The 14173-nt window shown below is 40.9% G+C and overlaps 1 protein-coding gene across 5 annotated transcripts in view; it reads right to left on the reverse strand.

Moving 5' to 3' along the window:
- The window catches only part of prkg1b (protein kinase cGMP-dependent 1b), a 159747-nt gene that overhangs the window by 128889 nt on the left and 16685 nt on the right, over positions 1-14173 (reverse strand). Inside the window, exon 1 of one of the 5 annotated variants that reach the window (XM_035734587.2) lies at positions 11482-12204. The exons of 2 other annotated variants lie outside the window; for them this stretch is intronic. In XM_035734587.2, the coding sequence (XP_035590480.1) occupies positions 11482-11786 (305 nt within the window). In that variant the 5' untranslated portion in view covers positions 11787-12204. Of the gene's footprint in view, positions 1-11481; positions 12205-14173 lie in introns of those variants that run through there. 2 more of the 5 variants (XM_035734580.2, XM_035734581.2) reach the window with 2 other exon arrangements.

Consider the following 14173-nt stretch of genomic DNA (forward strand, 5'->3'; position numbering starts at 1 on the left):
TGTCCTGGCATGCTTTTCAGGGGAATACTGATGCGATATATATTGCCAGATGGAGACAAGAGGGGCTTTGGTTGGAGTCTTTTAAATAACATAACTTAGACAATCTTGGATGGACATTACAGGGCTTTGGAATGGTCCAGTGGTCTAAGCCACTGCATCTCCGTGCAACAGGTGTCACTACAGTCCCTGGTTCGATTCCAGGCTGTATCACGTCCGGCTGTGATTGGGAGTCACATAGGGCGGAGCACAATTGGCCCAGCGTCGTCCAGGTTTGGACATCATTGTAAATAAGAATTTGTTCTCAACTGCCTTGCCTAGTTAAATTAAAACATAAAATTACAGGACTATGGTAACTGGTGTCACATGTAATATTTGAACTGAAAGTCAATAGATTCCAGTTTGTGTGTCTTCGTTTTGCTTTTCATTTCCTTTGCTTCAGAAAGCGTGTCCCTGTCAGAGCCCAGAGGTAAACATAGCGGTTCCCATAAAAGGATAAAGTATGCTCCTTTAGGAGCACAGCCAGGTGGATAGACAGCATTACTACAGACTTTATAGGACCCTCGGACAGCGGGTGCAGGAATCAAAGTCTTGTCCTCAATGCCCCCCCTGTACCATGCCGTCCAACCGTAGTTTCATTTAGGAGCTCGGACAGAAAGGTGTTTCCACAATGGATAGCATGTTTCTCCAGACTGAAGCAGGACAATTCAATGTAAAAGGACGCATGACCAGCAACATGAGGTTCAGAAGAGCAAATCAAACTGGGTGTCAAAGGAAAGCTAAGAGTCTATATTTTGGGGAAACATTTTAACCATTTTACATCTTAGAAATTAGGCATAAATTACGGGCTTTGATCTCTGGTTAAACGGATGGAAAGGGGGTCTTAGAAAACATTTCCCATAAACAGTCTTAAAAGGTATTAGAAATACATCAAAACATAATAAATGTTGAAGTAAAGATGTCTGCCAACCAATATCAACACTTACATTTAGTTTTGGAGAAGTTCTGTAAAATATTGTTCTAATCCCTCCATGAGGGAGAACAATGAAGGGTCATAGAAGTAACACGAAAAGGTAGACCTACCAATTTAGTTTATTCGTTATTAAGTGATAAAAACTTGTAAATCTGTTACTAAATCGGTAACACAAATACAAAAAAACATAAATAAAAGTTGGTAAAAGGAATTACTGCAATTGAATTGGCTACAATGGGAAAACATAGCAGCAACAAAGGACCTCCCACTGGCATACTGTAATGTTCAGCTCATAACAGTTTTCTTTCTCTTTCTGTTGTCTGGTGGTCAAAGTGAGTGCGAAAACAGTCTGCCCTAGTGTTGCACGGTATACCAAAACTTCTGTACTTTTTTGATACTAGAACATAAAACAAGGTTCGGTACTGGAATTTTTGTTTCTTTTGGTACTTCTGTAAAATGTGTCTTACATATCATCAAGTCTGTCTATCAGTGCAGCCGATGTCCCTCTTATAGCGCGAGTGCAGTGTGCCTGCTCCACTCAGCCTGCACTGGGAGTCTGGGCTGCATCATGCTGCACACAAGTTAACACACTTGAATAATGCAACACGGCATGTAGATATTTTTTTTACTGTTAATTACTGTTTACAAAACACTGTCCATGAATGATTTTTAAAAGACTTTACAATGCAAGAGGATACTGGTAGCTTCCAGCTTTGTTAGGCTACCTTTCCTTGCTAGTTTAAAACAATTATTGGACCTTTGTTTAACTAAGTAAGTCAGTTAAGAACAAATTCTTATTTCTCTGTCACATCGTCGAAAGGAGTGGACCAAGGTTCCACATACTTTATTACAAAGTGAAACTTCACAAAAACAACTAATAAAAAACTAAAGCCCAGTAGAGAGCGCACTTAGGCACTAACTGAAAACAATATCCCTCAATGCAGGTGGGAACAATGGACAACTTCAGTATGATCCCCAATTAGAGACAACGATAATCAGCCGCCTCTAATTGGGAACCATACAAAATACACCAACATAGAAATGTAAAGACTAGAACACCCCCTAGTCACGCCCTGACCTAAAACACGGGTGTGACTCTGGACTGTGAACCGTCGCTGGAGACTCTGGCCTGTACACACACACTGGTGGACGAGTGCGGGGAGCCGGCACAGGACGTACCGGGCTGGGGAGGCGCACTGGAGGCCTGGTGCGTGGAGCCGGCACAGATGGCACCGGACTGATGACACGCTCTTCAGGGTGAGTGCGGGGAGCCGGCACAGGACGTACCGGGCTGGGAAGACGCTCTTCAGGGCGAATGCGCTGCAGAATAAACCTAACCAACATCTCTCTCCGATCTACCTCCTCCAACAGCTCCATCGACTCCCCGACGGTCTCTGGCTCTCTCCTCGGCTCGACCGACAGCCCCACTCCAAATTAAATCTTGGGGTTTCTGTGGCCAAGGATCCCGGTGTTGTTGCTGTTCTCCTATGCTCCTTGGCGACTCCCATCAAGGAAGGGTCTTGCATCCACCCATTATTTCCTCCCATGTCCAGCTCTCCTTTACCTCCATGGTACGCTGCTTGGTGCTGGCATTGTGGGTTTCACTTTGTAATAAAGTATGTGGAACTTGGTCCGCTCCTTTTGACAAACGTGACATTATAATGACGGCCTAGGAACAGTGGGTTAACTGCCTTGTTCAGGAGCAGAACAACAGATTTTTACCTTGTCAGTTTAGGGATTTGATCGAGCAACCTTTTGGTTACTGGCCCAACGCTCTTACCACTAGGCTACCTGCCGCCCCGGTTAGAGCGTTAGCTTCAGTTTACAGCTGAAGCTAACATCAATTCACTAGTCTAGTACTTTGTTTGTGGTAACATGCAAACCATAGTGCAAAATATGCTGATTTCAAAGCTGATGGCCAACAAAACAGTCTTTCTATTACACCTCTCACAATGATGATCTATTACCTCAGTGAACTGACTGTGTGTGTGTGAATAGGGCTCCAATGGGCTGCCCCCCTCTTGCCTTGTGAATATCGTCATTACTGGTTAAAGCACGCACCTTTATAAAAATAAGCCACTTCTATGCAAATGTTGTTGATCCGTAAAATAAGTCCCAAATGGAAGGGATTTGTCTGTCATCTGTAGCGCTGTGAAATCAGCCAAAACAAGCTCAATAACTCAATGCACGCACACACTCCTATTGAAGATGCATCCACCTGTATTGTGAATAGGCCTAGGCTACATATTGAGTAACCTAGTTTCTAAATAGATTTACCATTTAAATAAATTATTAACATTATGTTGTTATGTAGTTAGATTGTTTTTACCAAAGTCAAATTGATTCATTAAATAGTGACTGCCCTAAAAACCAACTAATCCCCTTGAAAAGGCCTGTGTGGCATTAATAGGAGTCAGAAACATTTATTCTAGTGTCAAAATGAACTGCAAAAATTGTAAATAAGAACATTTTGGTCATAAAGTCAGTCTCCTCTAAAACAGAGTTTTGAACCTGAGTACGTCACAACAAGTAAATGGAGGTTGGGTTTGGATTACAATTATGTCAACAAATCATGCCCACTTTTGCCAAAGACCACGTGCAAATCACCCCTTCGCCCACTTTGCTTCCCTTCATTGAATGGTGCTCCATTGTAGTGATGGGCATTCCAATGTATTAAAAATACATTGGTTTGTTATGAAAAAGAATGCTATTAAACATTTGCATTTAAAGTATAACTTTTTAATGTACATAAACAAAGTGCATATAAATCTAACCATTCAAAATGAATACCATCTGAACAGCATATCAAAGAAAAATAAATCACAATGTGCAAAACTGCAGCATCCCACTTAAAACATGAAACTGGTCCTTCTTTTCTCTCTCTTCTTTATTGCCATGTTATAACCAGCAGCACACAGCAATGCTGACCATATTTTGCTTTTATGAGAGATTTGCATTCAGAAATGCAAGCTGCCTCACTTGAGGGGCTGATGCGATTTCTTCTCTCTGTAATTATTTGTCCCGTTTTCGATAAGACCCTCTCAGAGGGAACGGATGTGGCCACTATGTAGAGTCTCTCGATCATGACTTTAGTAAGTCGTGGGTAGACAGAGGCCTTGTTCTTCCACCAGCTCAGAGGATCTGCAGGATCGGACCTCCATTATGGCATCTGCTGAGGGATTCCTTCGTGTTACATCCCCAGTTGCTCTCTCGTCAAACAGCATCCAAACAGCAGATGTTTCTGCTCCATTTGATCCCTCTTCTTCTTGTTGCCCTGGTGCCTGAGCCAGCTAACTGCTGGGTCTGTCCCTCCCTGCTGCTGAGGTTATTCTTTGAAAAGCCCCATCAATCGCTCTGGCATCACTGAAGGCTAACTTCTTAAACCTGGGGTCAAGTGCAGCGGTTTCTGATAGCATGTGATTATATTCCATTCTGTGAAACTTTCTGTCCATTGATGAACATAGGGTTTCCATCAACTCTGTCACATGTCCTGCGGTTACATTTGCTTCTCTCTGGTGTGACTGTGAGTGATTTGGCTCGGCCCTCCCTCACGCATCTTTGGTTCATTGGTTGAGACTGCGTGTCTGATTGACAGGAACAACAGGTGAGGCTGTTAGTCGGAGCAGACAGTCAGAAAGAATGTGTGTGTGCTTGAGCATTTAGGCCTATATTCTTTCATTTCTTTTTTCGTTCTTTGAAATAGTTAATTCTATTCATTTAAATCTTTAGATTTTTCATATCTTAATACTTTTGTATATTTTAATAAATAGATTTAGCTCTTCTGATATGTGAGCCGGCTTCCAACGTTCACCTACAACTCGTTCGCGAATGACCCATCACTACTCCATTGTTTCATCGCCCCCAACCAACGCGTTCAAAGGATCATGGCTATTTGAGATTGAAAAGCCATATACCGATTGACCATGCAATGCATGCTTCCAACACGATGCACAACCAACAACTATGGTTTGCATGCCCTGCCAAATGACCCTATCATGCAGAATAAGTGGTTGGAGTTCATTGGTCCCCAGTGGTTGTGCGTATACCGGTAGCTAGACCATAGATTGCTAGTTATGTATCTGGTTAAGTATATTTTGATCATCATTATCATCGCTAGCTAGCTAGCTAGCTAGCTAGCTAGCTACCTAACTAGCTAGCTAGCCAGCTGGATAATGTTAGCCTACCTTAATACAACTCAGATTTGGATTGCTTGACGTTAAATGCAACTTTAGCCAGCTAACTAAGAGGGGGACCACCATATTTTAGCTAGCTAACATTAGCATTGCTAGCTATATTTTAGAACTGTGTTAGTAACAGTAATGGCAACATTGCCATCTCACTTAAGTATATTTGACGACATCATAATATGTCAAAGTTGTTTCCTTCTAATTATTTGCCTACTTTAGCAATGTCATCGTATTTCCATGCCACTAAGTTAGTGTCATTTAGATGAAACAGTCACATTAGCCTCCGAGATGCAACCCATGTCTAGGGCGCAAATATATATTGGATGCAGATATGGTGGTACGAGCTAACGCATGTCTGACTACAAACAGTGTACTAAGTAGTGGCAACAAACTCAAACCAACCCAGGGCCGTAGCATAACATGTTGCATAGTGTAACTTCGTCACCGGCCTGAATCTAATCCAATCTAGAGTCAGTCAGTCAACATCTGTAAAGAATAGAATTTAGCTTCCAAACAAGATTACGTTCTCTAAAAGCTATGTTTATAATTGAGGGATGATCCTTGACCCTGTTTTTCTGTTAGACAAAGTGCACAGTTGGGTGCCAGACTGATCCCCTGGTCTTGAACGGATGCCAGGACCTACCACAAGGAGAAAAGGTGGGTATCATAACATGTTCAGCAATGTTTTACGTGAAAAGTTGTATTAAAAATACCTGGCTTGATAAATAGTAGGCTAATTCCCCAGCCATGCAGATACAACAAATAGAGTCATTTTGGTTGTGAAGTGCAGAAATGTTTGTCCTTTCTTTAAAACAAAATGTAAATGACCACTTTGCTGTCTATTACACTGTACATACCCCTACTACAGGCCCTTCCAGTCAACACCACCTCATAAGATGACCTGCTGCAGTTGTTCAAGATGTCCCGTTTGCAGCCAAACATGCAGCATAGAGAGGACCAGCAAGGGGGCGCTCATCAGAATCGTGCAGACATGCCTTCGCCGTGAGCATTACTATGAATGGAACAGTCAGCCACATGTTGGCAAGTATCCGGCCAGCAACCTTCACCCGTCACAGTCTCATTACATGTACCAATACAGAAGGAAACCCACTTCGTTACTTTGATACATTTCGTAACCCAATTGTGAAACATTGTTTATGTAAACTGACATTATTCGTTGCTTATTTTCTACTTATTAGATGCATTGAAAGTCCAGGACATAACGTAGCCTGGTGGAACCAGCCTGATCGACATTCTATTTCACTTCACATATCATGATATCTGAAGTGAAATAAAAAGGTGAACGCAGCGATCAGCTTGGTTCCACCATGCTAATCATAACCACCATGGAGGGATAACGCGCTTGTGCGTTCATACGTGGGTGTGTGTGTGTGTGAGACAGACCAGTGTCTTTGAGGGGCCAGGATCTGATCTACGCAGCCATGCCATCAATGGGCCTCTGACAAAGACCTCACCTCTTGCCTGCTCACCAACAGCGTCGATGGGGAGAATAGAATTAGGTAGGTTCAGTCTGACTTGTTCAAACTTCAACATAGGTAGCTGTTTGTGTGTCAGATATCACCTATCCTAACTGCCATTGGTTATAGAACAGTGACTATGTGTGTATGTGTTCACAGAAACATGTATGGAGCCAGCACATGGAGACTTGCAAGATGATGTGATGAAGTCCAGAATGACAGAATGGCTTGATACGGCTGCCTCTGAATGGAGAGACCTGGCACTCAGGATAAACATTTTACTAGACACAACTTTGACTTGTGCTGTCAATTATTGAATTGAATGCTATTAGTCAATATGGGGAGGGAGAAAATCTGTGTTTTTTGCACCAGGATCAGGGAACTCCTGTTGTATACGGGACACCACACAGGAAGGTATGACCACTCTGACATGTTTGCCAAGGTAGCCCCATTACCACCAGAGAAAATGCCAATAGGCACAGTATCCTTTTATCCCCCATGGTATCGTTTTGGCATCGATTTGGTATTGAGTATCATGATGGTATCGAGTTACGTAATACTAAACCTGGTATCGAAGTAAAAATTCTGGTGTCGTGACGACACTAGTCTGGACAACCCCTCTCTCTCTCTGCCTTTCTCTTCTCTCTCTCCAGGGATACCTCTCCCGGCTCTTACTGACACCGCCCGAAGAGCCCACTCTCTTTCCATTTACTGTAACCAGCATCCGCACCCACTGAGCACCAACCAACATTGGACGTCGGACGTCCATAGATGTTGAAATGTGGTCAGTCCACCATGGCCTTGATTTCAACGTCCACAGATGTTGTTTTCTTGGCTGGTTCAGACCGGACTTAATGTCTAGCAACTTAGATTATTGGGGGCATTGATTTGGCCTAAGCATAAACGTCCATGATTGGTGACCAGACCAAATCTGAACCAATCATAGACGTCTGTTTCTCAAGTTTGGACAGCACAGTACAGTGCAGTGAAGCACAGTAGCGCAGTGTTTCCCAACCAGGGGTACTTGGCCTATCCACAGGGGTACTTGAGAAGAGACCATAGACTTACTGGTAAAACGCACATGAGGGGGTACTCTGGGCAGAGCAAAATGTACTTGGTAGTACATTAACCGAAAAAGGTTGGGAACCACTGCAGTAGAGTACAGTACAGTAGAGCACTCTAGAGTACATTACAATGTATTGTACTCTACTATACTGAACTATACATTACTCTTCTGTACTGTACTGAACTATACTATGCTCTACTGTGAAACATACTTGTGAAACATAGACACCAAACTTGTGAAACATAGACATCTATGATTGGTTCAGATTTGGTCCGGACTGACCAAATGTGGTCTTGTTTGGGGCGGAGATCATTAGAATAATAGCCAGCATGTAGAATAATATCCATATGCAAAGAATGATATTGCATATTTCTACCTTTGTCTACCGATTCAGTATACATGCATTGTTGGGAAGGGCTCATAAGTAAGAATTTCACGGTAAAGTCTACAACTGTTGTAATTGGCGCATGTGACAAATAAAATTAAGAGAATTACATATCTATAATTATTCATTTCTGTGTAGGGACCCATGATGTCATTTTGTTACCGGGTGTAAATCCACTTAAATTAAATAACCAAATTAGATTTTTTTTAAACTAAAGATGTCATATCAAACTTACACCCCCTATGAGAACAAGATGGTGCTGACAGAGGGCTGCCTCGCTTCTAGTCCTTAGGAAACTTTGCACAAGCATTTCGCTACACTATAAGCATTTCGCTACACTCGCAATAACATTGCTAACCATGTGTGTGACCAATAACATTTGATTTGATCCTTTCTGCAGTGCAGTCATCTTTGAATCTTAATTCTGAGCATATATTTAACAGAGTTTTTGGAAAATATGGCCGCATAAAAAACTGAGGGAGATTTCACCTTAATTCTGCTACCAAACTTTTCATCTGCACATTTCTTCCAGTAAAAGTTCTTGGGTCAAATGTTCTGTGTAAGTCATTAAAAGTAGTCCATGAGCATAGATTTGTATAGTTTGTTTTTGTTTGGCATACATTTTGAAGTGAAAAGTAGAAGTCCTAGCGTAATTCCATTATTGTGGAATTAGTCAGAAGTAGCTCGTTCTAATGGCTAGTTTTGGGGTTTTAGTTTCAGAAATATAGTTGTAATTGAAATAATGTCACATCAGTGCCCACATGGAGTTCCTAACAATTCTTATAATATTGCTGCTGTGATCAAAACACTGGATAAAAGTGGTGATGGAAGAAGTATGACCGTAGATCCACTAGTGAGATAAAGCTTTTAGAGGCCAAACAGGAGGCAGGCAACCATTCGGTAAAATAACACAACATTGTTTCATAGATATGAACATCCTCACAGAAATCCATTCCATGGGAATATCCCCCTACCACCCCCACACACACACACACACACACACACACATACAATATTGGCGAGAGGGAGAGAACCTATTAGTTTTGCTGAAACAAACCGTCTATCTTGACAGTGGATTACATAGGCCTTAGATTGTATCAAAATGCAAAGCCAGCTGGGAGACACAAAATGACTGACTCCACATAAGAAATCTTTCTCCTTTGACTGAGCTTTGACAAACAAAGTGCTGTAATAGAAAGTTATGTTCTGTACTCTGAAGGGATTAACAGATACATGTATTTTTTTATATATTTTTTTTTTTTACAATACTCTACTTCCTAACCTAATGTTTCCACATGTTTTCGTTTTATGCAGATATTGTATCTCTTACACTGAAACTGTGCAAAAGGAATTGCATTGAGATGTTCTGATGCCGCTCTGGGAATGTAAAGTGTTGATCGAGGACCTAGTAGCGGAGGAATGTAACTATTTTTCTTTATTGTTGTGTTGTGCTGAATTTTTATTTTTACATTGCATTGATTGCTGTTTGGTTTCACATTGTATTTGATTGTTGTATTACTGTGATCAGGGCACCCTTGAGAATGAAACCCTGGTCTCAATGGGTTGACCCTGAATAAATAAAGAATAATAAATATATATTTTTTTTAAATGGAAGAAAGAAATATAATATATATATACACACTCACAACCTTTCAAAAGTTTGGAGTCACTTAGAAATGTCCTTGTTTTTGAAAGAAAAGCACATTTTTTGTCTTTTGAAATAACATCAAATTGATCAGAAGTACAGTGTAGACATTGTTAAATTGTAGCTGGAAACGGCAGATTTTTTATGGAATATCTACAGAGGCCCATTATCAGCAACCATGTGTTCCAATTGCATGTTGTGTTAGCTAATCCAAATGTATCATTTTAAAAAGGCTAATTGATCATTAGAAAACCCTTTTGGACTCATGTTAGCACAACAGTAAACTGTTGTCCTGATTAAAGGAGCAATAAAACTGGCCTTCTTTAGACACGTTGAGTATCTGGAGCATCAGTATTTCTGGGTTTGATTACAGGCTCAAAGTGGCCAGAAACAAATAACTTTTTTTCTGAAACTCGTCAGTCTGTTCTTGTTCTGAGAAATGAAGGCTATTCCATGCGATAAATTGCCAAGAAACTGAAGATCTCGTACAACGCCGTGTACTACTCCCTTCACAGAACAGCGCAAACTGGCACTAACCAGAATAGAAAGAGGAGTGGGAGGCCACAGTGCACATCTGAGCAAGAGGACAAGTACATTAGTGTGTCTAGATTCAGAAACAGACGCCTCACAAGTCCTCAACTGGCAGCTTCATTAAATAGTACCGGCAAAACATTACTCTCAACATCAACAGGGAAGAGGCGACTCCGGGATGCTGGCCTTCTAGGGAGAGTTCCTCAGTCCAGTGTCTTTGTTCTTTTGCCCATCTTAATCTTTTGTTTGTATTGGCCAGTCTGAGATATGGCTTTTTCTTTGCAACTCTGCCTAGATTGCCAGCATCCCGGAGTCGCTTCTTCACTGTTGACGTTGAGATTGGTGTTTTGCGGGTACTATTTAATGAAGCTGCAAGTTGAGGACTTGTGAGGCGTCTGTTTCTGTTTCCAGATACTTGTCCTTTTGCTCAGTTGTGCACCGGGCCTCCCACTCCTCTTTATTATTAAAGTCGAAAGTTTAGTGTTTGGTACCATAGTCTTAGCAAGTAATGACTACATCATGTTTGTGACTACAAACTTGTTGGATACATTTGCAGTTTGTTTTAGTTGTTTCAGATTATTTTGTTCCCAATAAAAATGGATCATAATTAATAATGTATTGTGTCATTTTGGAGTCACTTTTATTGTAAATAAGAATAGTTTATGTTTCTAAACATTTCTGGATTAATGTGGGTTTGAGCAACAAGTAAATTAGAAATGTCAGGTGTATGCTGTCACAGGCTGATTATTACTGCAACATGTAAAATGTTGAATGGATGTGAATGATTGGGGTTTACTGACTCTCCATAATGGTGTCAAACTCAAGTAAAACAAATGTTTATGTTGAGGCTTGAGGGAAGGCTAGTTTTATCGTATATACTCAGCTAGGTGTATGCACAAACCATGCTTGTCACTGCACAACTAGCATCCATTATGCAAATATATAGTGGCTACCTGATATCATATTGCCATAAGACACACACACACACACACACACAAACGTACCTCATTGCAAATGCAAACACAGGCAAATCTAAAGCCATGGTGTTGACATTCAATTAGCTTACTAGACAACAATGTTGCTTTCATGGGATTCACTTTTGGTACCAGTTGACTCATACTCTAACAGGGACATGGTGATATAAATTCTGACGCACAGTCCTAAGCACACAAGTAAGAGACGAATGAACAATGAACAAAGATGGACATATGACACCTACTGTGGACTCTTGGGGTAGAATGGAAGAGTGACGTGACTGAGTTCATGAATGTCAAAGGCAGTGGGCTCTCCTGATATCGCCTGTCTCTTGGTCCTGTGCTGCTCCTGTAGTACGCTTGCCTTGTGGACTTGTTGCGTCGCCGGTTTGATAACGGATCGGTATTTATCCAGTTCATTTTGAAGCTTTTGTATCAATTCGTCCTTTTGATCTAATTCCAGCTCCAGTTCGTCAATTAGCGCGTCTCGTTGTCGCAACTCCTCAATCTTCTCTTGTAGTGCGTATTGGAGATCGCGTAGAGTCCCCATAGTTTCCAGAGAAGTCAGGATCACAAGAGCGCAGCAAACTTTGCGAATGATATGAATGATGCACAGATATGGAAGGCAACCTCCCGGTTCAGTGCCACTACACAAATTGAATACTTGCTCCAGATTTTGGGCAGAACAATTCTTGAGCTTGATTTGAAGCTCTCAGGTGAGTTTCAAATTAAAGGTTGGTCAAATGTGACGAGCAATACGTTTCATTTTATTGCTCACATACGTCAGTACCCAGAGTGAGCGTCAGCGCTCGCAAGATGCCGAAGCACAATCATCCATCCCACGAGTGTAATAACCCAGTATGCACGGACCGACGCAGATGTCTTTTGGACGTTTTTTTTTGTCCTGTCCAGACTGGATGTCTTTTTTTCAATATTTTTTTGGTGCAGTCCAGACCGGCCTTGAGTTCAACGTCTGTAAATGGTTCAGATTGTTTCTGGTCCGACCAGCCGTGGATTTAGCCCAAACATAGACTTCTATGTTTGTTTCAGATTTTAATCAATCATACACATCTATGTTTCACAAGTTTGGCCAGCACTGTACAGTTTAAAACAGCAGAGTACAGTACATTACAGTACAGTAAAGAAAAGTACAGCAAAAGCACAGTAGAGTAAAGTATAGTTCAGTACAGTAGAGTACAGCACAGTATAGTTAAGTGATAATGCCGGAGAAGCAGTGTTTGCAAAATGAAGTCGAGGGCCAGAAAACTGTGTCAATATATCCACCAAACACCAGCTTCGAAGGCATTATCACTTTTCTACAATAGGTTACCAACATATTAAAATAATGATTTAAACATTTGAATTAAAACGTTATTTTGATGAATTTATTCATACTACATCATCCTTTCACAAGATATAGTCACCACACAAATCTAGGGTTCTATCGGTTCAGTTGCCAGAGACGCAACCCAAGTCTCTTTGTTCTGTATCTATGGACATTCCTTCATTCTAAATGTTCTATTGGCATACTGGCTGGAAACGTTCTTATCCCTTGCTTGCTAGCTAGCCAACTACGGCTAACTTACAGTCACATCAAACAGTGCAGCCAGAATAAGAACAAAGTATTTTCATTTGTTTAAGCCGTTTTCTAGTGACATTTATGTGGATACATCCATAACAATGAGCTAATGATGCGTAATTTCACCTGGCATAGAAAATGTGCTCTCTCGTCAGGACACTGTTGTTTCGATGAGCTAGCCAACAACACAGCTAACACAATAACTTCAAACTTATGCTGCTAAGACTGCAAATTAGCTTTGGTTTGAAACTACATGTTAGTCTAAAAGAAATACAAGATAATATAGTGGAGTTTATAAATTGCCTGGCTGGGCTAATGAGACAGTGGATTGTGCAGTCAGATGGAACAGAGTTAATAGTCATTTTAATGTAATAAATGTAGCCGGTGGTAACTTGTGGAATAGAGGCCAGCTGGAACATGGTTTTAACCAATCAATATTCAAGATTAGACCCATCTGCTGTATAATACATAATAATGTATTTTATACCACAGCTTTGTTGAACAGTGTTTCCCAAACTCGGTCCTAGGGCCCCACCTGGGTGCACGTTTTGTTTTTTTGCCCTAGAACTACAAAACTGATTCAAATACTCAAAGCTTGATGATGAGTTGGTTATTTGGATCAGCTGTGAAGTGCTAGGGTAAAAAACAAAACGTGCAACCATGGGGGAGCCCCAGGACCAAGTTTGGGAAGCCCTGCTTTACTGTACTGAACTGTGCCGTACTGTATTATGCAGTTCATACATCTATGAATTGTTCAGATTTGGTCTGTTCCAGACCGATCAAAATTGTACTCGTTTGGGCCTGGGAACATTAGAAAAGTTCCCAGCATGCTTTGTAAGTGTTTGTTTTATATTTACATTATTTTTACTCAACAGGTGCTCTTACCCTGAGTGACTTACAGTAAGTACATTCAGGTAAGGTAGATAAACAACCACACATCACAGTCATAGCAAGAAAAACGTTTTGTAACCGTTATTGAGAATGTTTCTGTAATTTGATTCTATAGGTCTGGATAATAAAATATTCCTTACGGCGAACTTTTAGTTTGCTCCATTTTTTAAATTTGATTTTAATTTCATAATATTGAATGTGATATCATGCTTTCTTCATTGACATGTCGATATACACCGAGTATACAAAACATTAAGAACACCTGGTCTTTGACATGAACATAGACTGACCAGGTGAATCCAGGTGAAAGTTATGATCCCTTAGTGACATAACATGTTAAATCCACTTCAAAATCAGTTTAGATGAAGGGGAGGAGACAGTTAAATAAGGATTTTTAAGCCTCGAGACAATTGAGTCCTGGATTGTGTATGTGTGCCATTCAGATGGTAGTAGGTGCCAGGCGCACT

The sequence above is a fragment of the Oncorhynchus keta genome, chromosome 24 (assembly GCF_023373465.1).
Source record: "Oncorhynchus keta strain PuntledgeMale-10-30-2019 chromosome 24, Oket_V2, whole genome shotgun sequence".
Lineage (NCBI taxonomy): Eukaryota > Metazoa > Chordata > Actinopteri > Salmoniformes > Salmonidae > Oncorhynchus > Oncorhynchus keta.